The sequence below is a fragment of the Patagioenas fasciata genome, chromosome 21 (assembly GCF_037038585.1).
Source record: "Patagioenas fasciata isolate bPatFas1 chromosome 21, bPatFas1.hap1, whole genome shotgun sequence".
Lineage (NCBI taxonomy): Eukaryota > Metazoa > Chordata > Aves > Columbiformes > Columbidae > Patagioenas > Patagioenas fasciata.
The window spans coordinates 2,403,500-2,429,626 of NC_092540.1; the positions used below are offsets into that span (position 1 = coordinate 2,403,500).

The 26,127-nt window shown below is 46.1% G+C and overlaps 2 protein-coding genes across 4 annotated transcripts; both read left to right on the forward strand.

The window, feature by feature from the left end:
- Positions 1–43: 43 nt before the first annotated feature.
- BCAS2 (BCAS2 pre-mRNA processing factor) lies at positions 44–2,813 on the forward strand. The gene is made up of 7 exons (XM_065854473.2): positions 44–191; positions 264–356; positions 509–579; positions 665–826; positions 1,669–1,719; positions 2,053–2,133; positions 2,391–2,813. The coding sequence occupies exons 1-7, from the start codon at positions 99–101 to the stop codon at positions 2,518–2,520; spliced, it is 681 nt and encodes a 226-aa protein (XP_065710545.1). The 5' UTR covers positions 44–98; the 3' UTR covers positions 2,521–2,813.
- Positions 2,814–3,755: 942 nt separating this feature from the next.
- Positions 3,756–24,894, forward strand: TRIM33 (tripartite motif containing 33). 3 transcript variants are annotated; one of them, XM_065854469.2, is made up of 20 exons: positions 3,756–4,228; positions 9,067–9,185; positions 9,274–9,421; positions 9,919–10,051; positions 11,420–11,536; positions 12,020–12,134; positions 12,311–12,457; positions 12,961–13,078; positions 13,559–13,803; positions 14,044–14,208; positions 14,995–15,195; positions 15,751–15,883; positions 16,566–16,629; positions 16,816–16,975; positions 17,722–18,068; positions 18,537–18,660; positions 20,225–20,299; positions 20,861–21,013; positions 22,678–22,728; positions 22,809–24,894. In XM_065854469.2, the coding sequence occupies exons 1-20, from the start codon at positions 3,781–3,783 to the stop codon at positions 23,019–23,021; spliced, it is 3,276 nt and encodes a 1,091-aa protein (XP_065710541.1). In that variant the 5' UTR covers positions 3,756–3,780; the 3' UTR covers positions 23,022–24,894. The 3 variants fall into 3 exon arrangements, with proteins under 3 accessions (XP_065710541.1, XP_071673753.1, XP_065710542.1); XM_071817652.1 differs by lacking the exon at positions 14,044–14,208; XM_065854470.2 differs by lacking the exon at positions 22,678–22,728 and having other exon boundaries at positions 3,757–4,228.
- Positions 24,895–26,127: the final 1,233 nt, after the last annotated feature.

Sequence of the window (26,127 nt, forward strand, 5' to 3'; positions counted from 1 at the left end):
CTGCGGCAGCGTTGATTGGCGGAGGAGTGGGTGCGCGGTGGCTCTGCGGAAGCGCTGATTGGCGGAGGGGCCGGCGCAGGCGCAGAGCCGTGCGCAGCATGGCGGGCCCGGGGCTGGTGGCCGGGGACGTGGTGGTGGACGCGCTGCCCTATTTCGACCAGGGCTACGAGGCGCCGGGGGTCCGGGAGGCGGTGAGTGCGGGTCGGGGGAGGCGGCGGGCAAGGCTGGGGCGACGTTCCGGCCTCACAACGCGTGTGCGCTAGGCTGCGGCGCTGGTGGAGGAGGAGACGCGGCGGTACCGGCCGACGAAGAATTACCTCAGTTACCTGCCGGCGCACGACTACAGCGCCTTTGAGGTGAGGCGGCCGGTCCCTCCTCTCATCCCGGCCGGTTCCCTCCTCTCATCCCGGCCGGTTCCCTCCTCATCCCGGCCGGCTCCCACCCCCCGGTTGTCCCCGTAGCCCCGACCACGCCCCCCACGGCCGCCTCCCCGCTGCTCTCCCCGCAGACCGAGATCATGCGGAACGAGTTCGAGCGCCTGGCAGCCCGGCAGCCCCTGGAGCTGCTCAGCATGAAGAGGTGAGGGAGGCGGCCCGAGTAGCCAGCTGGGGAGTGGTGCCCGGTACCCGGTGCCTCTTCTCCTGAGCTAGGCGGGCTGTTGTAGGTACGAGCTGCCGGCCCCGTCCTCCGGCCAGAAGAACGACATCACGGCGTGGCAGGAGTGCGTGAACAACTCCATGGCGCAGCTGGAGCACCAGGCCGTCCGCATCGAGAACCTGGAGTTAATGTCGCAGCACGGCTGTAATGCCTGGAAGGTGTACAACGAGTAAGGCCTTGGCTTTACTGAGTCTCGCTGAAGTTCTGACTGTAATTTCTGTATGTCCCTCGTGTTCTGCTGTGTATGTCCAGTGGGCATCTGTGGAACGTATTCTGGAATAACTGAGCTGCTTTGAGTGAGGTACATGTGGCAGAAAAGAAGGCTGATCTGAAAGAGGAGGAGCCATCTCTGCGGCCAGGAAACAACCTGTGTTTTAATGCATCCCAGTGTTAAATTTTGTGAGTTACTGCTTGAGTAGCAGTTGCAGCTTTAATTGAGGATAACTAAAGGGACTAACGAGAGCCTGTAAAATTATAATTCAGTGATGGAAGTAAAGATGACCTGCTACTAATGCTGTTCAGCCTGGAGCCATAAAGCCTGTAACAGCCATAAAGCTGTTACGAAAGCCAAAAAAACTTGTGGACAGTATGGCTGCAGGGAGCACCAGCACTATTTCAGGCAGAGAATATTGATGTCCACTTTTGGGAAGGATTGGCTTAGCCTTAGATAAAGGCTTAGCCTTAAATAAAGGTGCGTTTGAGAGAAGGCAAAGGGTTGCTTGCCTTAGGAGAAGGGCAGCAGTTAGAGGATCTATTAGTTCACATATATGTCAGGAAGCAAAAAGAACTGTTGGTGCTCTGACAATGTTATATGAGGGAAACCACAATAAAAATTGGTTACAGGTAATTTTAGAATTAAAATTAGAAGATGGGTGATGAAGTAGGGAGATGTTAGAACAGCATGTTGTCTGGTGTTTGCCTTGAAGTGTCTTGTGTCCTTGCTTCTGGTTAAATGGGTCCGGTCTAACAATTCTGTGTTCTCCTAACGCTTTTCTTGCATTCTGCTGTTAGACATCTGGTTCATATGATAGAACAAGCCCAGAAAGAGCTTCAGAAGTTGAGGTGAGTCATTCTTTTTGACATTTTTGTACTGCAGTTTGGAAGGAAATTGAACACCTGTCCCCTCCAAGCTGTGCAGAGGCTTGTTTATACACTGCTGTTGTGGGCAGAGTGTTTTCTCTTCACTGCTGATAGACTTTTGTTTAGTGTGCAGTTGTCTCTGCAGAGAGATGTCCCCTGATGTTAACGTTGGCTTGTCATTTTAAAGCAGATGCCTACACAAATGTTTTCTGGTAATACTTCTAGGGGTCAGGTGTATTTTGAAATTAGCAGTGTATATTACAGATTTTAAAGAAAAGAGACAAAAAAACCCTGCATGTATCTTTTTCTCCCCAGAAAAAACATTCAGGATCTGAACTGGCAACGAAAGAACATGCAGCTCACAGCTGGCGCGAAGCTGCGAGAAATGGAATCTACGTGAGTATCTAGAATTTCTCTGTTAAATCTGCCACAGGTTTTTGTACGTTACAGTTTAACCGGGTTAAAAACTACTTTTTACCACTTTAGTTGTTCAAATTACCATTAATATAAACTGAGAGTTTATCACGTACTGAGAAGAATACTGCTTTAATTGTTGTCTTTGTACTTTCTTCAGAGCAAGAATTGCCTTTGATTTTCAAACAGAGGACTGTTATTTAACACTTAAACGCTTCTTTCTTTCTTTTCCCTTCCAGATGGGTCTCTCTTGTCAGTAAAAATTATGAGATTGAACGAACTATTGTGCAGCTAGAAAATGAAATTTCACAAATCAAACAGCAGCACGGGGAAGCAAACAAGGAGAATATACAGCAAGAATTCCAGTGACTTAATCCTTGCTGTCTTATCGCAGCATATGTTGAAAAACAAAACACTTTGGAGATGCTGGTTTTGTAGACACCTCTAGTTGCAGTTGTGTAAGGTCACAAAAAGGTATTTTCATTGTTTTAAATTCCAGCATGAGGTAGGGTAGACTCAAAATGTCCAGTTCAAATGAATCATGGACACAGTTAAATGTACTGTGAATTTTTCACGAACATACCTGAAGCAGGAGCTCTGAAAAAAACCCTGTTTTCTGTTTTTGCGTTTCCCCCTACTTTAATAAAGACTGTTTTGCTGTCTGTGTGGCTTCTGCTTCATGTTCAAAACTGCCAAGGTAGGAGACTCCACAACCTCCCTTGGCAGCCTGGGCCAGGCTCTGCCACCCTCACCAGGAAGAAGTTTCTTCTCATATTTAAGTGGAACCTCCTGTGTTCCAGTTTGAACCCATTACCCCTTGTCCTATCACTGGTTGTCACCGAGAGGAGCCTGGCTCCATCCTCCTGACACTCACCTTTTAGATACCTGTAAACATGAATGAGGTCCCCCCTCAGTCTCCTCTTGTCCAATCTCCAGAGCCCCAGCTCCCTCAGCCTTTCCTCACACGGGAGATGCTCCACTCCCTTCAGCATCTTGGTGGCTGCGCTGGACTCTCTCCAGCAGTTCCCTGTCCTTCTGGAACTGAGGGGCCACAACTGGACACAATATTCCAGGTGTGGTCTCCCCAGGGCAGAGCAGAGGGGCAGGAGAACCTCTCTGACCTACTGACCACCCCCTTCTAACCCACCCCAGGTACCATTGGCCTTCCTGGCCACAAGGGCCCAGTGCTGGCTCATGGTCACCCTGCTGTCCCCAGGACCCCCAGGTCCCTTTCCCTTACACTGTTGACACCGCCACAGCCCTTCCCCTGTCCCAGCGCCTCCCGCTCTGCTGACCTCGCAGTTCACACCGCACCGGGGCCGCTCCGGTGCGCACGGGAATCCCGGCCCACTCGCTCCCCCCCTAAAGGCGCCGTTTCCCTCTGGCGATTGGTTGGGAAGCCGCCGCCGCCGCCCAATGGCGCCTCACGACGCGGTGCGGTGACAGTTCCTGGCCCCGCCCCCCGGCCGGACGCTCCCGTAACTGGGGATCACGCGCCTCGGCCCGGCCGCGCGGAGCTGCGCCTGCGCGGGAGCTTCGGCCCCGCCCCCTCCCCGCCCGGGGCGCGCGCACGGCGCGTGGTGACGCGGAGCGTGCGCGGAGCGGGGAGTCGGGTTCAAAGGAGGAAACATGGCGGAAAACAAAGGAGGAGGCGGCGGCGGGGAGGGGGCTGCCGAGGCCGGGCCGGGCGGCGGCGCCGGCCTGGAGCCCACGGTCGCGTCCCCCACCGGCGCCGCTCCCCCCCCGCCACTCTCCGCGCCGCCCGAGGAGCGGGAAAGCCCCGGCGCGGCGGCCGCGGAGCGCGGGGAGGCCGAGGCCGAGGCGGCGGTGGCGGCGGGGCCCGGTGTCGTCCCAGGGCCGGGCCCCAGCCCGGTGCCTCCGCTGACGCCGGCGGTGCCGGGGCCCTTGTCGCTGCTGGACACCTGCGCGGTGTGCGCGCAGAGCCTGCAGAGCCGGCGGGAGGCCGAGCCCAAGCTGCTGCCCTGCCTGCACTCCTTCTGCCGCCGCTGCCTGCCCGAGCCCGAGCGGCAGCTCAGCGTCCCGGTGCCCGGCGGCGCCAACGGCGACGTCCAGCAAGGTAAGCGCGGCCTCTCCCCGCCCGGTTCTCCTTTCCGTTCGCCTGCGCTTCCCGTCGCCTTTCTCGGTTCGCGGTGCCCGGGGACGTCGCGTTCGTACCCGCCGGTGCTCCCGGTGGCCTCGGGCTCGCAGCAGCTTGCGCCGTGTTGTCCAGAACTTGGGAGTCGTTGGAATTACAGTGTGAGCTGCGTTGTGCGTCTTGTTTTGCCTCTCGGGTGGAGGCGTGTCCGTGAGAAGGGGTTCGACTGGTCACTCGCAGAAAGAATTGTCGTGGTGAAATCTGGCTTGCTGTAGCATTACGGTGTGTAACGCACCTGGGTCTGGAGTTGTATTTCTTATGAACTCAGTTAAAACACCGCAGAGCCGTTTGTCAGCGGACTTGCTGTGTTGGTGAACTCCACACGTTGTTGCGGGTGTGTGAAATGCAGCTCACTCCAAAGAGAGAAGCAGTCTTATTGAGGTAAAACAATAATTTGACAGAGTTCGGGTAATTTGATGAAGTTTAGCAGAATGAACAGTGATTTGACAAGGCTCAACATGTTTGATGGCAATGTTCATCTTATTTATTACTACATGGAGGAGGAATACAGAGGAAAATTGAGTTAGCCTCAAGTTAGAATAACTCACATAGAGATGGAAAGTGTAAGGAAAACCGTTCTGTTGACTAATGAAACATTAGTACCAGTTCAGCATGCAATCCAAGCTACTAAGGCAAAATCAAAGTTACTATTCTACAAGGTTATGTGCCCTATGGGTCACTTACCAAAGGTGTGTGGCTGGGAAAAGGTCTCTCTGCATAGAGGAGCCACCTCGAGAGGTGTCCCAGCGCAAGGGGAGGTCGCAGCCGAGCAGGGAGAGCTCAAAGAACACTCGCCCACGCTGGTGTGTTTATGGAATAAGGTGGTTGGTTTGTAGGCAAATCATATTTGGCAGGAAAGGTCTGCGCGAGACTCCCTGTGCCTACAACTTTCTTTGTTCCTTGATAAATGAGTCTTGGAAAAGCCACTTGCTATTGATGTGACGGTCTCGCCTGATGGGTGTTCGTTGCTCACCGTGTCACTCTGCTCCCAGGTGCCGTGCTGGAGGGGAACACGGCCCCTCCAGAGCCCGTTCCAAACCATCACCGTGCTTCTCGGGGCGCAGAGCACACCCGTCCCACGCACACATCGCTTTTGTGCCATGGAACAAATATTGAAATCACAGGATGAATTTTATTTTTCTGTTTTATACGTTTAGGGATGGAATTGAAAATGTTCTGGAGCTTTTAATGGAGTGACTCACATGCTGTGGTCTCCAGACCAAACTAGGGCCCTGGTAAGTGGTTTTGCAGGTTGTAACGTGGCCCTATAGTCAGAGAGACCTTGTTTGGTGACATCTTTTTGGTTTTAGCAAGGGCTTGAGCCGTGCCTGTGTCACACAGTGAAGGAATAACCTGGCTTGGTAGTGGTTCTTTCATCCAGACTGTTCAGATGTGCTCTTAGGAAGTCCATCGGTTTTAAAAATATGATGTGTTAAATATATTTCATAAATACACTGACCAAAGGACCCAGTTCATCTTGTGTTTCTTCTTGTTAAATTCCAGATTCTACATTTTGCGTTAGACATGCTGGTGAAAGATACAGAACTTAGAAAGCTGGGTTTATTTTATTAACAGTTGACAGGAGTATCTGAATCCCACTGTGTTAGGATACAAGAGTGTGAAGAAAACAGTGTGGCTTACGAAATATATATGAACTGGAATATCGGTTCTTGTTATACACATTTTAAGAATTGATTGTGTGCTTTGGTGAAATAATAATTCATCTTGGAATTGCTGCATCAAAAACTTTTATATGATGTGAGCAAGATGTGCATTTAGGGTCCAGGAGAGTGCCCTGGGAAAGATGTGTGTGATCATAAATCTGCATGAACAAAGTATTAACCCAGCAGGTCAGTTAAGAACAAGCCATTGACCAACCAGAAAATGCAGTTCTGTGGGCAGATCTCTGCAGATTGCGAATGGAACGAGCTGAATGGCACACGAAATGCTTGCCAGCAAATCAGGTACAAAGTGGCCATTCTCAACGTACGGAGAAGTTCCACGTCGCTTAGTCGCGCAGGTTCCTTCTCTGCTGCCGTGGGTTTTGGGACCGTGAAGTGTTACTTCCACTTCTATGGCTTCTTCTTTGCCATAAACAGGTGTTTTTTCGTGAAGGACAACTTGATGGGAAGCGGTGCCCAAAGCTGCACTTCACTGCAGGCTCTCGCTGCTGAGTTATGTGCTGTGCTATCTTATATCAATTTAAAAATTAGAAGTTTTATGTATTTAAAACACATGCATTTTTATATCGTTTATTTAACATAAAAAGCAGCATCTCATATTCACTTTAATGACTTAATAGGTCATTGGGACATGTATTTTATTTGATGGGTAGATGATTTCTTAGTGCCTGGTGTTTCAGCTGTCCAGATGAACTCTTCCCTTCAAGTCGAACAGGTTACAAGAAAATACCTTGTATTTGTATCACAGTATTCTGAAAAAAGTTTATTACTAGGTCAGATGGTTACAAATACTGCAAAACAACTTTTTTTATATGCTGGGAAGGTGGGTTCGGAGGTTTCACCGCCTCACCAAAACACTTAGATTCTCCTTTAAGACTATTATCCCAATGGAGAGAAGCGTGACCGTCCCAGCTCCCTGCGGTTGTCACCATCCCCAGTGAACGTGTGGAACCTCTAGCATGGAAGCCTCTTACAGAAGTTGGTTATTTGCTGTAGCTGCTCCAGTGTTTGTAGGAGGAGGATGGGTTTCCACGGCGGGTGGTGACCGTTCCCCTTTCCTGCCTCCCCACTTCCCCTTTGTTTCACAGTGCTAGAGGATCCGGGCAGTTCCCTCTTGTGTTTGTCAATACAAACCAGAAAGGCAGTCAGGAGGATGGTAGCACGTGGGTTTGAGTGGGAAACAGGCTTGGGAAGCCCTGCTCTTCTACACGTGGTCTCTGAAATATCTCATAGAATCATGGAATGTCCTGAGTTGCAAGGGACACACGAGGATCATCGAGTCCAACTCCTGATGAAATTCCAGCAGGGAAATCCCAGAAGTGTGGGTAGGGAGCGAAGAATAAGACTCAGAAAATTCCAAGGTTTTTTCTTGTGCAGAAGTAGTAGATATGGGTAGAACAAAGATGTACTGGGGCACATCAGTCGGTTCCAGCTCATGTTGAAAGTGCGAAGGTTCTGGATTTCATGATGTGGAGCTGGAGTCGGTGAGTGGCCAAAGATGTGACCTGGACTTTCTCTAGTGACCATTTCTCTAGTTCCGTCCTACAAGAGTGGAAGTGCAGAGAATCCGGCCGTTCCATCTCTCTAGCTCTCAAACACTTTTAAAATTTGGAGAAGTATTGTAGTGCTGTCAGGGTCAAGATGTCAGACTGGGGAAATGAATTCTAAGCAGGTTTGAATGAAATCCCTGTTAAAACTATTTCAAGATAAAGCCTTTCATAGTGTTAGTAACCTGTTGAAAAAGTGGCCTGAGATGTGTGCAAATAGCTGTCAGAGAAACGTTGTTACGCTTGGGAAATTTTAAATATAAATATAAATATATACAAGGTGTTCTCATAGTTCAGAGTTACAATTCAGAAAGATACTTCTGTTTTGGCTTTAGGTGTTGGCAGGGGTAGATTGAAACCCTTTTCTGTTGGAGATGTTCCACTGTGATTTGCTGCTGGGTTACGTTGTAGATTTTTTAGCCCTGTTTCTGTTTTTATGAAAACAAAGTTGCTCTTTCTCAATTCCCTTCAGTCTCCTGTGGTGTCCGTGGTCTAGTTCTGTGTGCTTTATCCAAATCGTAAGCAGTTAAAAGGATTACATCCATTCTACTCTCATTAGTGTTCTTAATAAAGTCTTGGACAAATAAGACCGTCTAATGTGCAAAGTAAGGAAGATGCGACTTGTAGAGGTTGTATAATAATGGCTCAACAGGTGTTGTGCAGTAAAATTGGTGCCGTTTGCCTCTCTTTGCTGTGCCAAAACTCTTCACCCGAGGAATTCTGTGTTCCACTCCGCTTACAAACGCAGGCGGTGGTTTGAGGAGCCAGGGAGATTTTAGTTGGGTGGTTGTTGCTCTGCAGTGAACCTTCTGTGCTCTGAAGCCACCCTGAATTTCAGCACTTGAGAAAAATTAATGCTAATTTACTACTAATGTAATTAATCTCCCTGAAATAAGTCCTGCTGTTCTAACTGAATATCCACAAAGGAGTTTGAGCATCCTTTAATTACATTTACCTTTCAAAGTTGTTTCAGGTGTCCCAGTGTATAAAAATACCCAACGGCTTTGAAAGCTCCTCCTAGAAAATGAGAATTGCAATAAAATTATATAGGAACTGCATTTAAGATTTGATGATGCTTCTGGGAGGAGAGCGTTATCCCCTGCCTTAGTGGGAAATAAGTTTTCAAGCATTTAACATAGGTTGTTCGTAGAACGTCTTTAAATGTCAATTTGGTTCATGTGGTGGTGGGGGGAAGATTATATTTGCTTGGGGAGAACAAATGGCTAAAAATATGTATTTTTTGGGGAAGAAATCAGTAGGAAAAACAGAGTACGACTTATAAATAATCACAGCTTCACCCTAGGTGAGGCGTCGTGTGCTGAAGAGCTGTGGGGATGGTTTCTGGGTGGTTTTTGTGGGTGGGTTTTTTGGGAAACCTGTTACATGTTCTAAGGGTAGCGTCAACTGTGGAATCTGTTCATTTCCCCGAGAGAAATGAGCGCTCTGAGGATTTTGTGTTCGCTCTTGTCATCTTGTGATTCCGATGGGTTTTCGTGTTGTTTTGCTCACCCCGGGACGCTTTGTGTTGCAGTGGGGGTGATCCGGTGCCCGATATGTCGCCAGGAGTGCCGGCAGATCGACCTGGTGGATAACTACTTCGTCAAGGACACCTCGGAAGCCCCCAGCAGCTCGGACGAGAAGTCAGAGCAGGTACGGCCCTTTCCTGCTCGCTGGTTCATTTCTGCACGTGTTGATTCTTTCCAGGAAAGCGATGGTAACCGACTGTTTCCCTTCGCAGGTGTGTACGAGCTGTGAAGACAACGCCAGCGCTGTTGGATTTTGTGTGGAGTGTGGGGAATGGTTGTGCAAGACTTGCATAGAAGCTCATCAGCGAGTAAAATTTACTAAAGATCATATGATCCGAAAAAAAGAGGACGTGTCGTCAGGTGAGTGTTTCCTACCCGCCGTAATGAACGTTTTCTCTTTGGCACATGTGAAAAGAGAGAGGGAGGGTCGTTTAGGTAACAACCATGGCTTACTGAGGTTTATAAAGGTTTTGAAGCCATAATGTAGAAAACCTATGGGTGTTTGACAGTATGAAAATTTGTGAGGTTCAGTCCATCCTTCAGTGTGTCAGGGGTGAAATTGTATGTAATTTAATCTTTAAACACGTGTACACGACCCATGTGTTTGTGTACAGTTTTACATTCTCACAGGTGCCAGTGTCTTTTGAGTGTGTGTGATAGGAGAGGAATTCTTCCTCTCTGGGTACAAGAAAGGAACAGCTATAAACCACTGGTGCTGTAAATAGTTCAGTGAGAACAGGTTTGTAGGTGCCTGTGTCCGAATTCTTGGTTGTTACGTAGCTAGGAAGTTGTGGTTTTGCTCTTCAGATTGTCTAAATGTGTTTTAAAATGCAAAATTGATTTGTTTTTAAAAACAGAGGCTGTGGGAGCATCTGGTCAACGTCCTGTTTTCTGTCCTGTCCACAAACAAGAGCAGCTCAAGCTTTTCTGTGAAACCTGTGACAGGCTGACGTGCAGAGACTGTCAGTTACTGGAGCACAAAGAACACAGGTACCAACGTTACCATCCCTTAATTCCTGTGCTCCGCTTCCTCAGCGTGAAATGGCACTGATTTAAAGCGGTTGTGTCGTTAAACACTGTTGTATTTACTCTGTCAGACTGAAACGATCCCTTGCCAAGGAGAACCTGTGCGGATGCTGAAAACTTTTTAAGTGATCAGTCGGTTGAGCTTTGTTGAGTATCTTAAGAGCCGATTCCAAACGTGGTCTGAGGTGATTTGATGCGATTAAGGTGTTAACTTGCCTGGTATTTACTTGCTCTGTCCCTGTGTTCAGGATTTGAATAGAAATTGCTACAGCCCTGAACACCTGGTGCTGTAAAGAAGCAAAGGAGGGGCAAGGAAAACCTCCATTCTCTGTTGGACTTGGAGGGAAATAGAGTTAACAAAGATGAGGAGAAAGCTGAGGTACTTAATACCTACTTTGCCTCAGTTTTTACCAGTAAGACAGGTGGCCCTCAGGACAACTGGCCTCTGGAGCTGGTTGACAGAGATAGGAAACCAAATAGCCCCCTTGTATTCCAGGAGGAAATAGCTGGTGACTTACTGAGCCATCTGGATCCTCACAGGTCTGTGGGACCAGCTGGGATCCATCCTAGGGTGGTGAGGGAGCTATCAGAAGAGCTCGCCAAGCCGCTCTCCTGTATCCAAACCAGCGTGGTCAGCAGGACAAGGGCAGTGATCCTTCCCCTGTGCTCTGCATTGGGGAGGCCACACCTGGAGTATTGTGTTCAGTTCTGGGCCCTCAGTTCAGGAAAGAGGTTAAAGTGCTGGAGCGGGTCCAGAGAAGAGCAACAAGACTGGGGAAGGGACTTGAACACAAGCCCTATGGGGAGAGGCTGAGGGAGCTGGGCTTGTTCAGTCTGGAGCAGAGGAGGCTTAGAGCTGAGCTCAGCACTTTCTAGAACGACCTGAAGGGCAGTTCTAGCCAGGGGGGGATTGGGCTCTTCTCCCAGGCAGTCAGCAATAGGACAAGGGGGCATGGGCTTCAACTCTGCCAGGGGAAATGGAGGCTGGAGATCAGAAAGCAATTCTGTGCAGAGAGAGTGGTCAGCATTGGAATGGCTGCCCAGGGAGGTGCTGGACTCACCGGCCCTGGAGGTTTGTAAACTGAGATTGGCCATGGCGCTTAGTGCCATCATCTAGTGAATGGAGTGGAGTTGGACCAAGGGCTGGACTGGATGATCTCTGAGATCTTTTCCAACCCAGTCCATTCTGTCATTCTTTGATTTATTTTTTTCCCCCCTGTGCATTTTGTCGTATTTTTTTCAAAATGTTATAGCTCTGCATCTAAACTAGAAACCCCTAGTTTTGGCATGTTTCTCCTTGGTAACTGGGATCTTCTTTTGCGTGTTGAAAAGGTATCAGTTTCTGGAAGAAGCTTTTCAGAACCAGAAGGGTGCGATTGAGAACCTATTGGCCAAACTTCTGGAGAAGAAGAATTATGTGAATTTTGCAGCTGCTCAGGTTCAGAACAGGTAAATACCCCACAGTGTTTAAATGTTACTATTGTATTGTCTTTTTCATGAATCTCAGTAAGAGGAATGGTGGAACTAGAATAATACTTGCATTTTAGTTGATTCCATATCTTTAGTTGTATTGGATTGAATTACTTTTTGCAATGTTTTGTTCCTTACAACACAGTCCATGTGTAGGAAGTTGTTACCAGAAACACATGTCCAAAACGATTCTTTATGGCAATTTTGAGTAGAACCAAAGATGTGACCCATTTATTACACTTATGGGGGAGGGAGGAAAAAAGGGGTAAAAAAGGGAAGGCAAACCTGTCTATGGTGTCTGCGAAGTTCAGCTCCAGGTGACAGAAGTGTTGGCTGTAGAGAGACACCAATTGTTCTTTGCTTCTTCACCCTTCCAGGATGGGAAGGTGCCTGTGGTGTTGGGTATTTGGCAGCAGAGTATCAAGTGGCTGCCTGACAATACATTTCTCTCTCTTCTTTTAGGATAAAAGAAGTAAATGAAACTAACAAACGAGTAGAACAGGAGATCAAAGTGGCTATATTCACCCTCATCAACGAAATCAATAAAAAGGGAAAATCTCTCTTACAGCACCTTGAGGTACAGTTAAGAGAAATAGAGATTGCTAACTCGATGGTCCTACCTGCTCTGAACATGAGCGTTAGTATAAGCTGTTTTGCTTGTGACATTTCTTTTGCTCTGAGAAGTGATAGCGCTCTACATTTTGCTCATGAATCTGAAGCTCCCGCTGTAATAAAGCTTTTTCTTTTTTGTAGAATGTGACAAAGGAGAGACAGATGAAGTTAATACAACAACAGAATGACATCACTGGTCTTTCGCGACAAGTGAAGCATGTGATGAACTTTACTAATTGGGCTATTGCCAGTGGCAGCAGCACCGCTTTGCTCTACAGTAAGCGGCTGGTAAGAACACACACTCTTAATGTGTCTGTACAGCACACAGAGTGTTAGTCAAAAATATGGTGTAGCCTCACTAGATTATACCCAAGGAAGAGACAATGAGTTGTTCATGCTTCATTTAAAAAAAACAAAAGGAAACAAAAAACCTTCTTTAGTAATGGGATGAATTTCCCAACTTATACACCACTTCTCATTTGTAAATTAAGGACTTAACAGTTTTATCGTAGAAGGAATGGGGTCAAGCTCTGTAAAAGCAGCTCAGTGTTTCCCTTGAGTCACTGCAGAAGTAGTGTTATTGTTGAACAGGACTTCTCTAATCCTCTGGGTTGAGTAAGAAATTAATTGTAAGGTGGCTGATTTTCCTGGTGAATTGAGTACTTACCAAATGTGCTGTTGCCAGTCCCTTTGGTGACCCAGCAGTCTAAACTTGCTGGACAAACACACACTTCTTAATGTTCTGATTCTTTATTTCATTGTCATCAAGGCTTGTTTTTGCTTTCCATTAGATAACATTCCAGCTACGACACATTTTAAAAGCGCGTTGTGATCCCGTCCCAGCTGCCAATGGGGCAATACGCTTCCATTGCGACCCCACGTTCTGGGCAAAGAACGTCGTCAATTTAGGTGAGAAAATGGTGTTTGTTTATTCCGTGTTACTAGACAAACTATTCGACTTGGAGGCGTTCATCTAACGTGAGGTAGAGTGCAACACATTTCTTAATGCAGAAGACCAAAACTCTCTTGACATAACCCCTCCAGTCCTGATTACCCTCCTGATCTGCTCTGTTCTTTTAATTAGCGAAGCTTTCTCCACCGTTTGGTTTCCAATGGGAATGATTCTAGGAATGGCCATTTTTCCCCCTCTTAGAGTGATTCTGATGGTTATAGTGTAACCCACTAGTGCTAAGTGGATGCTTCAGTTTCTGGAATAAGCTTTTTTGGCAACAGGATCAGGTGTTTTTAATCTGAACTCCATATGTAGCTGCATATGGAGTAATACTTGATGCCTTAATGTATTGCAAGTTGCATGAACAAGCATAATTAGGACTGTTGATATGAAATGGAGATTTAAGTGTTTACTAGTTCATTTTTTGTTTGGTGTAGGTAACCTTGTCATTGAAAACAAACCAACTCCCAGTTACACTCCTAACGTCGTGGTTGGACAAGCTCCTCCAGCCACCAACCACGTCAACAAAGCCCCGGGCCAGATCAACCTGGCGCAGCTGCGGCTGCAGCACATGCAGCAGCAGGTGTATGCGCAGAAGCACCAGCAGCTGCAGCAGATGAGGATGGGGCAGCCGGCGGCGTCCGTTCCCCGGCAGAGCAGCCCGCAGGTCTTACAGCAGCAGGTAAGGATCTTGTCATCTTACTTCACCTTTTACCATAACACTGAGACCTAAAATTGCCCTATCGAATGTAAACTTGCGAAGCAGTTTATGAAAGTGAAAATATTTAGGAATTTTGCTTTAAATGTGACAGCTATTGGTTTTTCTTGATGTTGTGTAACTGGTAAACCTACTGCTGTGGAAAGAAATTGGCTTTTTTTCCGTGTTAAAACCAAAAATGTTAAAAACCAAAAACCCTTGCAGCCTCCCAGGTTGATCAGCATGCAGACCATGCAGAGGGGTAACATGAACTGTGGGGCTTTCCAAGCACATCAGATGAGAATGGCTCAGAATGCTGCTCGTATTCCAGGAATACCACGCCACAATGGACCACAATACTCCATGATGCAACCTCACCTTCAAAGACAAGTATATCCTGTGTACACGCTTCATTTGTGCCGTTGTGCCAAACTCTCATGACAATAGACGGTACCTCCAGCTGTAAATGAGTTTATCTGTAGCGCTTGTAACTCACAGCTACACACATTTATGTGCTTTTCCATGTTGCGTACTGCGCTGTGACGTTTTTGCCGAACGTAAGAAAATTCAAACCTTAAGAATGAAAATGAGTTCTAATGTTTGTATTGCGCTTTAGTTCTGGGAAACAAACTGTTTCCTTTTTCGCTTGTCAGTGACATTCAGCTTTGGGTTCCTTAGCGAATAGTGAGGAATAGTGATGTTCAGAGTGGTGTAGCTGAAGGTTTTTAATGAAACCAAATTCTAAAGTGCTTTTAAATTCCAACCTGAAGCATGATGCAGAGCTCTGTATACTGCTAAGAATTAAAATTCTTGACGATGAATGTTAGCGGGACTGGAAAACCAGAAGTGACTTTATAATACTTGAAACAGTTACTCTTATTTATTTTAAAAAAGTTTGTAGACAGACTTATGGACTCTAAAGTTGTCTTTGGAGGAAGTAATTGCTTTAAGGCAGCATAACTATATATGAAAATAATGTGGTGGAAGATGTGCTATGTATTTAAATATCTAGCAGTTGCTTTGCATTCAGCGCTATCAGGTTATGTTGACAGAAATGTGAGTTTATATGTTCTCCCCGCCCCTGTTTTGTTGAGGACTCTCACAAAGCCTGTTTGACGTGCTCTGGCTGGCTGATTTGTCCATAATGCGCTCACAATCTCTTCTCTTTCCCTGCAGCATTCTAACCCTGGCCACGCGGGGCCTTTTCCAGTTGTTTCTGTGCACAACACCACTATTAATCCAACTAGTCCTACCACAGCAACGATGGCGAGCGCAAACCGCGGCCCGACGAGTCCGTCTGTCTCTGCCATCGAACTCATTCCTTCTGTAACAAACCCAGAGAATTTACCTTCCCTGCCGGACATCCCGCCCATCCAGGTCAGTGGAGCAGATCGGGCAGTTGGTGGAGCACTGATCTGCTTTCCTTCTGTGTCTGTCTTTATTTGGATATCGCTACTTGTCTGTGGAATAGTGTTATTTATCATTTCAAGTTGGAGAATTAAAATCGTCAGCCCTTGACTTGGGCGTGCAGCTGTTTTCGCCATATAGGGCCGACCTGCTTGACCCGCGTTAGCCGTTAGGCTAATCAGTATTTAATGGCTGGCCTATAGTAAAACTGATAGATTAGTTAATCCAGAGGGCTGTGTTCACTCCATTCTTCCACAAGACGATTGTACAGGAAGGTATCACTAGAGCAGTTGAATAGTTATGTACATCGAACCCCCTGAGTGGTGTTTTTTCTCCCTGTGATGTTCCTAAATGTCAATATCAAGTGCAGGAGGTACAGAGAGCAGGTGTCCGGCTGCCCTGCTGTTCTCTCTCCTCACATTTCCTCTGTACCCTGTAGTGTGGCTGAATTAACATCTTTGTAGGTGCTCCAAAAAAGCTTGAATTAGGCTTCTCTGATTCTGACTTTTGTTTTTTGCTTCGTAGCTTGAAGATGCTGGTTCAAGTAGCTTAGATAACCTTCTGAGTAGATACATCACCGGCAGCCACCTACCCCCACAGCCCACCAGCACCATGAATCCCTCCCCGGGACCCTCAGCTCTGTCTCCAGGCTCATCAGGTAAATGTGATGGGTGTTTCTGGTATTTAAGGTGGAAGTAATCACCTACTATTTCCTGCCAAAGGGGAAGGGATGTTTTATTAGTTGAAAACATATTTTGCTCAGAAATAAATTCTTCTGGAAACTGAAGTTTTACCCTCCTACAGAAGTACCTGTATAGTTACCAACTGCCAGCATATGAATGCAGTGTTCTGGATACACGTATGGACTGCATTCTTGTCCTGTGTTACCACAATCCTTCTTTTCTTTCTCGTGTATCAGACGACACAGTTCAGATATTGCTGGTGACTGGCCCAGACCATTCCGAGGTGTGGGAAGTTTATAGAATAGCTTAGTCTTAGAAATACTTACACCCAACAGCCGTTTGAGCAAGGTCGTTCGAAGTGTAGCCATTATAATTGATGATGAGCTTTCATTATGCATGTGAAAAATTAAGTCACCAATACCTAATCTCAAGTTATTTGAACATCGGAAATGTCCACTGCTGTTAGTAAGAAGCTGATTTCAGTAATTCAATATGTGTTTCTTGTAGTCTTCTCTCTGCAAGGTTATTGTGAGATGCTGTGAAGTATTAAATCAGGATATTCTAGCAGCACTTCTGGTGTTAGTTAACACCAGTCATTTATTTTACAGCAGAATGTAAATTTTGTACCAAGTCAACATCTCCGCTGCTTCTTTGCAGGTTTATCCAACTCCCACACTCCCGTGAGGCCGCCCAGCACCTCCAGCACGGGCAGCAGAGGGAGGTGAGTGTGGAACGTTAACACCGCCGGCCTGAAAAATCAGATGTGATTGGTTTGTTGTGGTTTGTTTGCTTTTTTCCTTCACTATGATTCTCTGCTGTCTTGTAAACGTTCTAACATGCATTCAGCAAACAGTCACATTTCTTAGCTCTGATTACTCTTCTTATTTATGTGCTGGTATCTTCCCAGCTGTGGCTCCTCGGGCAGAACCGCTGAGAAAAGCAGCGTTAACTTCAAGTCTGACCAAGTGAAGGTGAAGCAGGAGCCTGGCACAGAGGAGGAGATTTGCAGTTTCTCAGGAGCAGTAAAACAGGAGAAAACAGAGGATGGCAGGAGGAGCGCTTGCATGGTAAAGTTAGTTTGTGCAGCAGTATGTTACAGCTTTCCGAGCAGCATGGGAAAGAATTTGGAGATAATAAAGCCATTTTGAAAGGAGTATAATAGGAAACAGAACTTAATCTCAGTTTGGTCCATGTTGAGGACTTTTAGTACGGTGTTCTGCCAGACACAGGGTAGTCTGCCATATAAACTATATCTTTAACAGTTAAAATGAAATACCCCCAGCGGTGTGCTGTATTTGCTGCTTTCAATCCCTAACTAATAAAAGCTGTAAGTCACCCATTGTTAGTAGTTCCTGAACATTCATACGCATGGAATTACCTTGAGAAATCTTCCAATGAGTCTCAAGTTCTTATGCCAGAGCATAAATAAAATATTTATGCAAGTGAATTTTCTGAAGTGTTTCCGAGCTATGCTTGATTTAATGGGATTATATACTGGGAGCGGGGTGATGGATTAGAGGGTTGTTCCTAGTGACAGTAAGGGTCTGTTTTTAACAATTTATCGGTATGTTTGGCTCGGAAGTTTGTTTATCATGTTATATATCAGTGGAAATGAGTCTGTTCTTGAAAGGGTAGACTTGTGGAAAAGTAGTTTCAACACTGTATGCAACTCAGGTCTTCGTAATGATTTCCCACTTGTTTTGGGAAATGAGTGTGGTACCTTTAAGTGATGGATGGCTTTTGATTTCCAGCATATGAAGAAAGATGCCCTTGTAGAATTGACTCTGATTTTCATGTGCCACTTTCATTTCAGCTTAGCAGTCCCGAGAGCAGCTTGACACCACCGCTGTCCACTAACTTGCATCTGGAAAGTGAATTAGAAGCGTTAGGAAGCCTCGAAAATCACGTAAAAATGGAACCAGCAGATTTAAGTGAAAGTTGCAAACAGTCCGGACATAACTTTGTAAATGGGAAATCCCCCGTGCGCAGTCTGATGCACCGCTCGGCCAGAATTGGAGGAGAAGGCAATAACAAAGACGACGATCCCAATGAGGACTGGTGTGCCGTGTGCCAGAACGGAGGGGACCTCTTGTGCTGTGAGAAGTGCCCGAAGGTTTTTCACCTGACCTGCCACGTACCGACGCTCCTCAGCTTTCCAAGGTACCAGAAACCGTGGTGTGGGTCCTGATAATAGCTCTGTGGGCTCTTTCTCATGGTAGATTTGAACACAGTACCAAAACTGGTGTTTCTTCCTCAACATCAGCTGGTTCTGGATGATTTGTCATCTGACATTCCCAAGGCCTGCCTGAATTGTTTTGAGTGTAACTGGTCCATGTTTATCACTCTCAAAGTGTGATTCTGTTGTGTAAAGTTCATTTTTAGAGCCACAGTGAGAAAGGTGTTGTAAAGTGTTAGAACACACTTGGGAAAGGAATATGAGGGCAGGAAAAATGGCCTTGACTGGCAGATTATCTTGAGCATTAAGGTTTAGTCGTGGTCTTTGGATATCCAAGTCTTCACTACAGTGCAGTGTGAATCTGTCAGAGCGAATGAAAAGATCTGTAGTCATCACTGTAGTCATCACTTTGTCTCTGGATATCTGGAATAATTGTGTTTATTTCTGTTTAGTGGAGAGTGGATATGTACATTCTGCAGAGATCTCAGCAAACCAGAAGTAGAATACGATTGTGACAATTCACAGCACAGCAAGAAAGGGAAGACAGCGCAAGGCCTGAGTCCCGTGGACCAAAGGGTACGTCTCAAATCTGCAGGAACCCGTTTCCCAGACAAAAGTGCTTTCTCACATTGCTGTCCCCGGTGGTTTCTTGGAGATACTTTTCCTGTGGCTGCAGCAAATTACATGCAGTTTTGCCTTTTGAAAAAACAAAACACCACCAAAACCAAATAAAATAACAAGATTTTTCTTGCTGTGGCCGCGTATCCAGGTGTTGGTGACTGTGGGAGGGCCCCATTACATTGGGACTGTAATCATCTAGTAGCTAAAGCTGGCATGTAAACACATATTCTGTATTTAAATGCATCCTTTAACATGCATGAATCTCTGCAGCGTTCTCAATTAGAAGTTCTTTGCATTTCACATTGATACAACCTCCATAAAAACAGGGATGTAAGCTTGGCGTGGGAAGTCGGTGCTGCAAGAGGTGCTGGGAGCGCTGAGCTGTGTTCTGCGAAACAGTGGTGATTGTTTCTAGGTTTATCAGTCAGCCTGTGTATAAAGTCTCAGGGTATTATCAATCGAATTCCTCTAAAGGAATCACAAGCAAAGAAAAATATTTAAACAGGGGATCACTAGAAACACTCTGGTTTCAAATAGTTTAATTTTTATTTGTGGGAAAGAGAACAGAAGTCTGCAACTCAGTCGTTTTGTGTTACATGGAGTTAGGATTGGACAAAAGTGATGCTAGTTTGTCTTTTTTAAAAAAAGAAAATTGATTGTATGTTAGCATCCATCTTCATGTTGAATGTTAGCCCTAGGCTTCTGTTTAGGAAGAAGGGGCCCAGTGCTGGCTCATGGTCATCCTGCTGTCCCCAGGACCCCCAGGTCCCTTTCCCCTACGCTGCTCTCTAATAGCTCATTCCCTAACTTATACTGGAACCTGGGGTTGTTCTGCCCAGATTCAAGACTCTACACTTGCCCGTGTTATATTTCATTAAATGTTTCCCTGCCCAACTCTCCAGCCTGTCCAGGTCTCTGGATGGCAGCACAGCTTCCAGTGTCACCACTCCTCCCAGCTTGGTGCCATCAGCAAACTTGCTGACAGTCACTATTCCCTCGTCCAAATAATTGATGAATATATTGAATAATACTTGCTCCTCATCCGTGCCTGGACAATACTCAATACATTGGAGTTGTTCTCTCACATAAAGAGCAACTCCACCACCACGCCTGGCTGGCCTGTCTTTCCTGAAAAGGACACAGCCATCCATGCCCACATTCCAGTCATGTGTGCTGTCCCACCATGCCTCCGGAATTGCCACCGGGTCATCATCTCCTGCCCTAACACAGATTTCTAACTCCTCCTGCTTATTCCCCGTGCTGCACGCATTGGTGTGCAGGCATTTCAGAGAGTGAGCTGAGCACCCCGATTTCACCCCAGGGGTATGGGAGGCCTCCCAGCCTTCATCAGCTCTAGAGTGCTGCCCTACTGATGCAAGCCCAGCTACCACCCCATCCCCTTCGAGTCTAGTTTAAAGCTCTCCAAATGAGAAGTACAAACCTTTTTAAAATAGATACGAACTTCTGGGCTGAGGTGAAATTAAAGTTATTAATGCGAAGCTGTTTGTTTCTTTGTAAGAAATGCGAACGTCTCCTGCTTTACCTGTATTGTCACGAGCTGAGCATTGAATTCCAGGAGCCGGTCCCAGCCTCGGTGAGTCTCCTGAAAAATAATCTGTGATTTAGTTTTGGCATGGACATCTCTCAGAGTCTAAAATTGAGTTTGGGAAGGAACTGACTGTGTTTACTTGACGCGTGTGCCCTTGGTCAGTCTAAAATTTCTGGCTGTCATCCAGTATTTTGTGGTTCCGAGAGGGACAGGAGCTGGTTCTGTAGTTTGTCTGTGTGGAGGCTCCGCTCCCATCTCAAATCCAGATAGTTACAAATCCTTTCTCCTGGCAGTTGTGGAGTTGGAGGAGAATGTCTCGGGATACCCATGAAATTCAAAATGGTTTTGGGGTGATCTTTTAAATGAAAAGAGGAGAGAAACCACTGTGAGTCTGTTTTCTAATGAACAGCATCGCTGTGCTGTGATAGACTCTGAAGGTTGGAAAGAACCTCTCAAGCAGTTTGAGGAAAAGAAATTATTCTCACTTACTGAATGTGCATACAGTGCCTGACGAGATTAACTGCTTGATATTCTGATAAGTGAAGAAATTCAACTGCTTCTGTGAGCTGTGTAGTCATCGTAGTGATAAATCGCTGTGTTTTACAGATACCAAACTACTATAAAATTATAAAGAAGCCAATGGATTTATCGACAGTGAAAAAGAAACTGCAAAAGAAGCATTCCCAACACTACCAGACTCCTGAGGATTTTGTGGCAGATGTCCGGTTGATCTTCAAGAACTGTGAAAGGTTTAATGAAGTACGTTAACTTCCTAGCTGTATTTATTTCAACATGGTCGTGCAGCTTCTCCATTTCAAGGCTCTGCTTCCAGTTGTAACTTCTGCTTATGGAGCAGATGCTGAATCAGACACTTAAAACAAACCAAACGAGCCAAACCGAATGCAATTACAGAACTATCTCAGTTTTAGCTTTAGTTTCTAGTTTCAGGCTTTAACAGAGGGAACTTGTGAAGTGCATTGGCTGGTGTGGATGTGACTGAGGAGCAGGGTGACCCTGTTACACATCGAGTAGATTGCAGAAGTGCTTAGGAAGTGTGGTAATAGTGACAAACAGTCCTTAAAACTGTCTCAAGCTATACAAATAATTGTTCTTCTACTCATGAAACGTGGTGGAATTCTACTGAGGAAACTTCCTCTACTGAGGAAAGTGCCTTTCTGAAGAATATTCCACTGGTTGTAGTACCTCATGCAGCTGAGCCCAGAAGAACGTGTTTGTTACAACTGGTATTAAGCTTAGTGCTTCAGCACATGGGTAGCTGGGCTCTCACAAAAACCAGCTTTCAGTAGATAACTTTTGTACGAAGTCATTTTTGACGAATGTGGAAAGTTGGCTTATTTTGCAATGAACCCGTCTGATAATGAAATATTTTCACCTAAGTGTTGTTACTAGGTGGAGCAATGGAAAACAATATTCCAAATATCAAGACAAGTTGTGGTGTTATAGGAGCTAAGAGAATATCCTTATTTCTGAGCTGCCCTAAGGCACGAGTGGCACAAAGCCCTGGGGCGAAGGGCTGTTTCCTGACCTTAGAAATGCAGAAAACAGCCAATATTTTCCTGTGAGATGTAACCTGAGTTTTGCAGTGCTGGTGCTGCATTTCTAGCCCCCTGAAGAACTAAAGGGAGGACACAAACCTACAATTACCATCTCAGCTCTTTCCCAAGCACACTAGTGAAAAGTCAAGGTTAACGATGTAATGCTGTAAATGCTCCCAAGCATTTGGGACTTGGACACCCCTGACTCCCTCGTGTCTCTGTGTCAGGTGGAGGTTAATGAGCACTGTGGAAGAAGTCGCAATTACGTGAGCTGCTCAATCGAGGGAATTAATGAAGCATCTGCTCTAGAGGAAAACACGCCGCAGCTCTTAGGGACGGAGTAAAGCGAGGGAGCGAGGGCTGATGGATGGGTTGTTTTCTTGTTGTTTTCTTGAAGTGTTTCAGGCTTGTGTCGCTGTTTGAAGTGCTGGCTCATGGCAAAGGATGGGTCACCTTGACCTCTCATTGTCATCACATGTGGGGCCTCTGAGCCATCTGCTTTAAAAGAAATTCACTTCGCAGTGGGGTAAGACCCCCAAACAAGGGCTCTCATGGAGCATTTCTCTCTCTAAAGTGAGACTTTTCCACAGTAATGTCCAGGAGACTGAAGTTTATCATGAGGAAAATTGGCCACGAGTAGAGCGCAGTCTTTAAAATGCCAGACACTTATTTGTACAAAAGTTGTGTGTTTTGTTGAAGGTTTATTTACCTGTTTTAAAGCCGCTTCCACTAAGTTTGAGCAGTAGAGGTGTGGTCCATAACAAACTGTTCCGCTATGGCTGACGTTAGTCATCCAATCCTATGCAATCTCATAACTTTAGAAAGGATTATAATTCCGTTTTTTTTTGACTCTGGTATCCTTTTTAGATGATGAAAGTTGTTCAAGTTTATGCAGAAACACAAGAGATTAATTTGAAGGTAAGCGTTTCAGACCATGCACACTTGGTGAAGGGATGTGCATTTCCAACGGGTGAATGTTGCTCTTCTTCTGTCCGCAGGCCGATTCAGAAGTAGCGCAGGCAGGGAAGGCAGTTGCATTGTACTTTGAAGATAAACTTACAGAGATCTACCCAGACAGGACCTTCCAGCCTTTGCCTGAATTTGAGCAGGAAGAGGATGATGGTGAAATAACTGAGGACTCCGATGAAGATTTTATACAACCACGTAGGAAACGCCTAAAATCAGATGAGAGACCAGTGCATATAAAGTAATCTAATGATATGGACCTAAAGTTTATTGTAAAAACTGTTATTTAAGTGTTCCTGGAATATTATAATGCCTACAGTGGCCACCTTGAAGAAGCTGATAGCTTTTTAAACAGTATTAGATGACAAAAAAACACTTGTACAGAAAAGCGTTCTCAGCAGAAGGGGAAAAAGCTGTATTGTAAATTTTTGGTGTGTTTTTTTCTTTTCATTTCCTTTTTCCTCCTCGATTATTCGCTATATTCTGTTCCTGCTGGAGGGGACACGCTCATCCCGCTCTCACACACAGAGCTGGGTGAATGTTGAAGAGCAGCAGATCTGATGCGAGATGTTCCATGTAGGCTGAGACTGGTTGGTAAGATGCTCCTGTATCTGGACTGCAGCACAGACTGAGCAGCGCTCCCCAAATCCCCTCTTTGCCTGAACCTCAGTGCGTGTTGGTCGTTGCTTTTCTCATCTCATTTAAGCGGTATTGTGAACAACTGATCTGTGTTGAGCCGATTACCTACATTTGACTTTCTTTACTACGTTTTCTGTATAGCAAAAGGAAGAAAAAAATCATTAAACTGTTCTGAATTGGCGAGTGCAGGAGTGTGAGTTCTTGACAGACTGAACTGGTTGCAACAACCCCTTTGCAGTAGGACCGGGTGTATTCATGACGAATCCTGTACCCAGAACATTTTAATTCAGCATTTAATCTCAGCGTTGTCATCTGTCCCTGTTCCCCAAACGGGGCAGAATGCTCTCCCCAGTATTGTCTAATTTTCTGTACTTAAATTATAGACTGAAGAGCTAATAACGGATTGGGGTGTTTTTCCAGTCTTCCTAAATATCAGTTTCTAACAGACCACTCGGCAAACAATAATCTATTAACTACCAAATGTGTAAAATTTCCTGTATTCACTTTGTCTTATTTGTAAATAGTGACTCGAGATTTCTCGCAGCTCAGCAACATTTGCTGAACTGTTTTTAAGCTAATTATGTATTCTTATTAATTGTTCCTATCAAGAAAAGATTTGTAATATATGGCATTTCTAACGTTGCGTTCATTTCGAGGTTCTGTCTTATTTTTATCGGAGTACTACTCAGAACTTTCCTCAGCAGCAGCTTAGGAGCGAAATGTCGAGAGAGGTTGGAATAAATCTGAGATGGGGTTGCTTGTCCATGCATCGAACAAAGCGCTTGCGCAGGATTTGGCCTTGAGCGGTTTCTGGTTGAATATGGAAACAGAACAATTTCCCCGTCCCCCCCGCGCCGGGGCAGCTTCTCTGCAGTGCTTCCCCACCTCATTGGATGAGGTCAAGTTGACAGGAATTACTTTGCCGTAAGGTTTTGCGTGGATTCGGTGGTAAATCAGGGTTTTGGAGTACTCAGCGACTCCTGTGATGTATCTTTACCATAATGGTAAAGAGAAACATTTCAGCACGGTGTATCAAGTTGAGAGATGCTCTCAGAAATTGTTATGCAAATCACTTAAGATTTGATTTCTTTTTACAAGAACGAAGTGTATTTACATTGTGACCGTACCCCTCGAAATAAATAAGGGGACTGAAGGTGTTTGGAACTTCAAGCTCAGTTCTTTAGATTACGCACATGTTACGCTGAAAACTCAAGCTGAGGGGGTTTAATTGCTCAGATATTAACATAGTGCCAGTTTAAATTTGCATTTTACCAGTTTGTGTGTGAAAGGAAAAGTAATTCTACTTAAACTCACCAGGTTGACAAAGAGCCAGCGCTCGACCCATAGGATGAGGCGCGTGAGCAGGACACCAGGAGTACGAGGGATCGTTTAATGCCTCTGTGTATTGCCTGTTTGTGCATTTCTAGTTTCTCAGCTTCATTTTGCAAAGGAATACCATTAAAATTATATTGAAAATAAGATTTTTGTGACTTCTCTTCACTCGGGGCTACTGTTTTTATGGCGCTTGAGCACTGCAGGTTCTGCACCTTCAGGCCTTGACTCTTTTAGGTGTTCACAAGGTGCCGGATCCCAGCGCTCAGGACGAGCGCTTTTCCAAGGTACTTCCAGACCGCAAGTGTCGACGTTCTCCCTGCAGCACTGAGGTGTGAGCACCAGATGGTTCCACAGCAAATACCGAAGCCTAAGCTCGACTCTGAGTTTAGGCTGGAGACGCTGCGATTTCGCCACTCAGCGCTTTTCCATTAAACCGTTTTTCCGACACCTACTACATGAAATACAGGTATTTTAAGGTTTTCTTGAGGCGGGGGGGTTGTGCTGCTGTCACCCCAGAGGTTGTCACAGCCTCGGAGGTGACAGTTCTGGGTGCGTGTCCAGCCCCTCGGTGTTCCCAGAGCCCGACAGACCCCAGAATGGTCCGTAGGGCCATTTCCCGCACCCCTAGAAAAATGACAAGATAGTGACTTGTTTGCTCTGTAACTTGTGAACGTTGTGGCCATAGCCGAGTGATGCTCCTCACGTGTCGTGCTCTGTGTGTGCATACACCAGTTGGAAATGAGTCCCTAGGGAACGCGTAGCTGGGCTCAGCGTGTGCCTTCGCTTTATAAATGTGTGTTTTGGCATCTGAGGGACCAGACCCATGCGGGAACGCGATGGGCGGCCCTGCGCTTGGGTGCAAGGTGCGATTCAGAATACGGGAGAGCTGTGGCAGCAGCGGGATGTGTCACCAGATGGTGCTCTCACACAGCACCTGCCTGCTGGTCCTATGAGCAAAGAGGTTTTTTGGGGAAGAAATTCTCAGGCGAGGCTTTGGTTCCTGCAGGGGTGAGAGGCGCCTGCTGGGGACCCGGGGTCAGTGCTGGTGTTTCAGCAGAATGTGGTAACCTGGGCACTTCCAGTGTAAGTTGGGGAATGAGCTATTAGAGAGCAGTGTAGGGGAAAGGGACCTGGGGGTCCTGGGGACAGCAGGGTGACCATGAGCCAGCACTGGGCCCTTGTGGCCAGGAAGGCCAATGGTACCTGGGGTGGGTTAGAAGGGGGTGGTCAGTAGGTCAGAGAGGTTCTCCTGCCCCTCTGCTCTGCCCTGGGGAGACCACACCTGGAATATTGTGTCCAGTTGTGGCCCCTCAGTTCCAGAAGGACAGGGAATGGAAAATATGATTAATCAGAGCATGTCGTTAGTGTTCAATATTC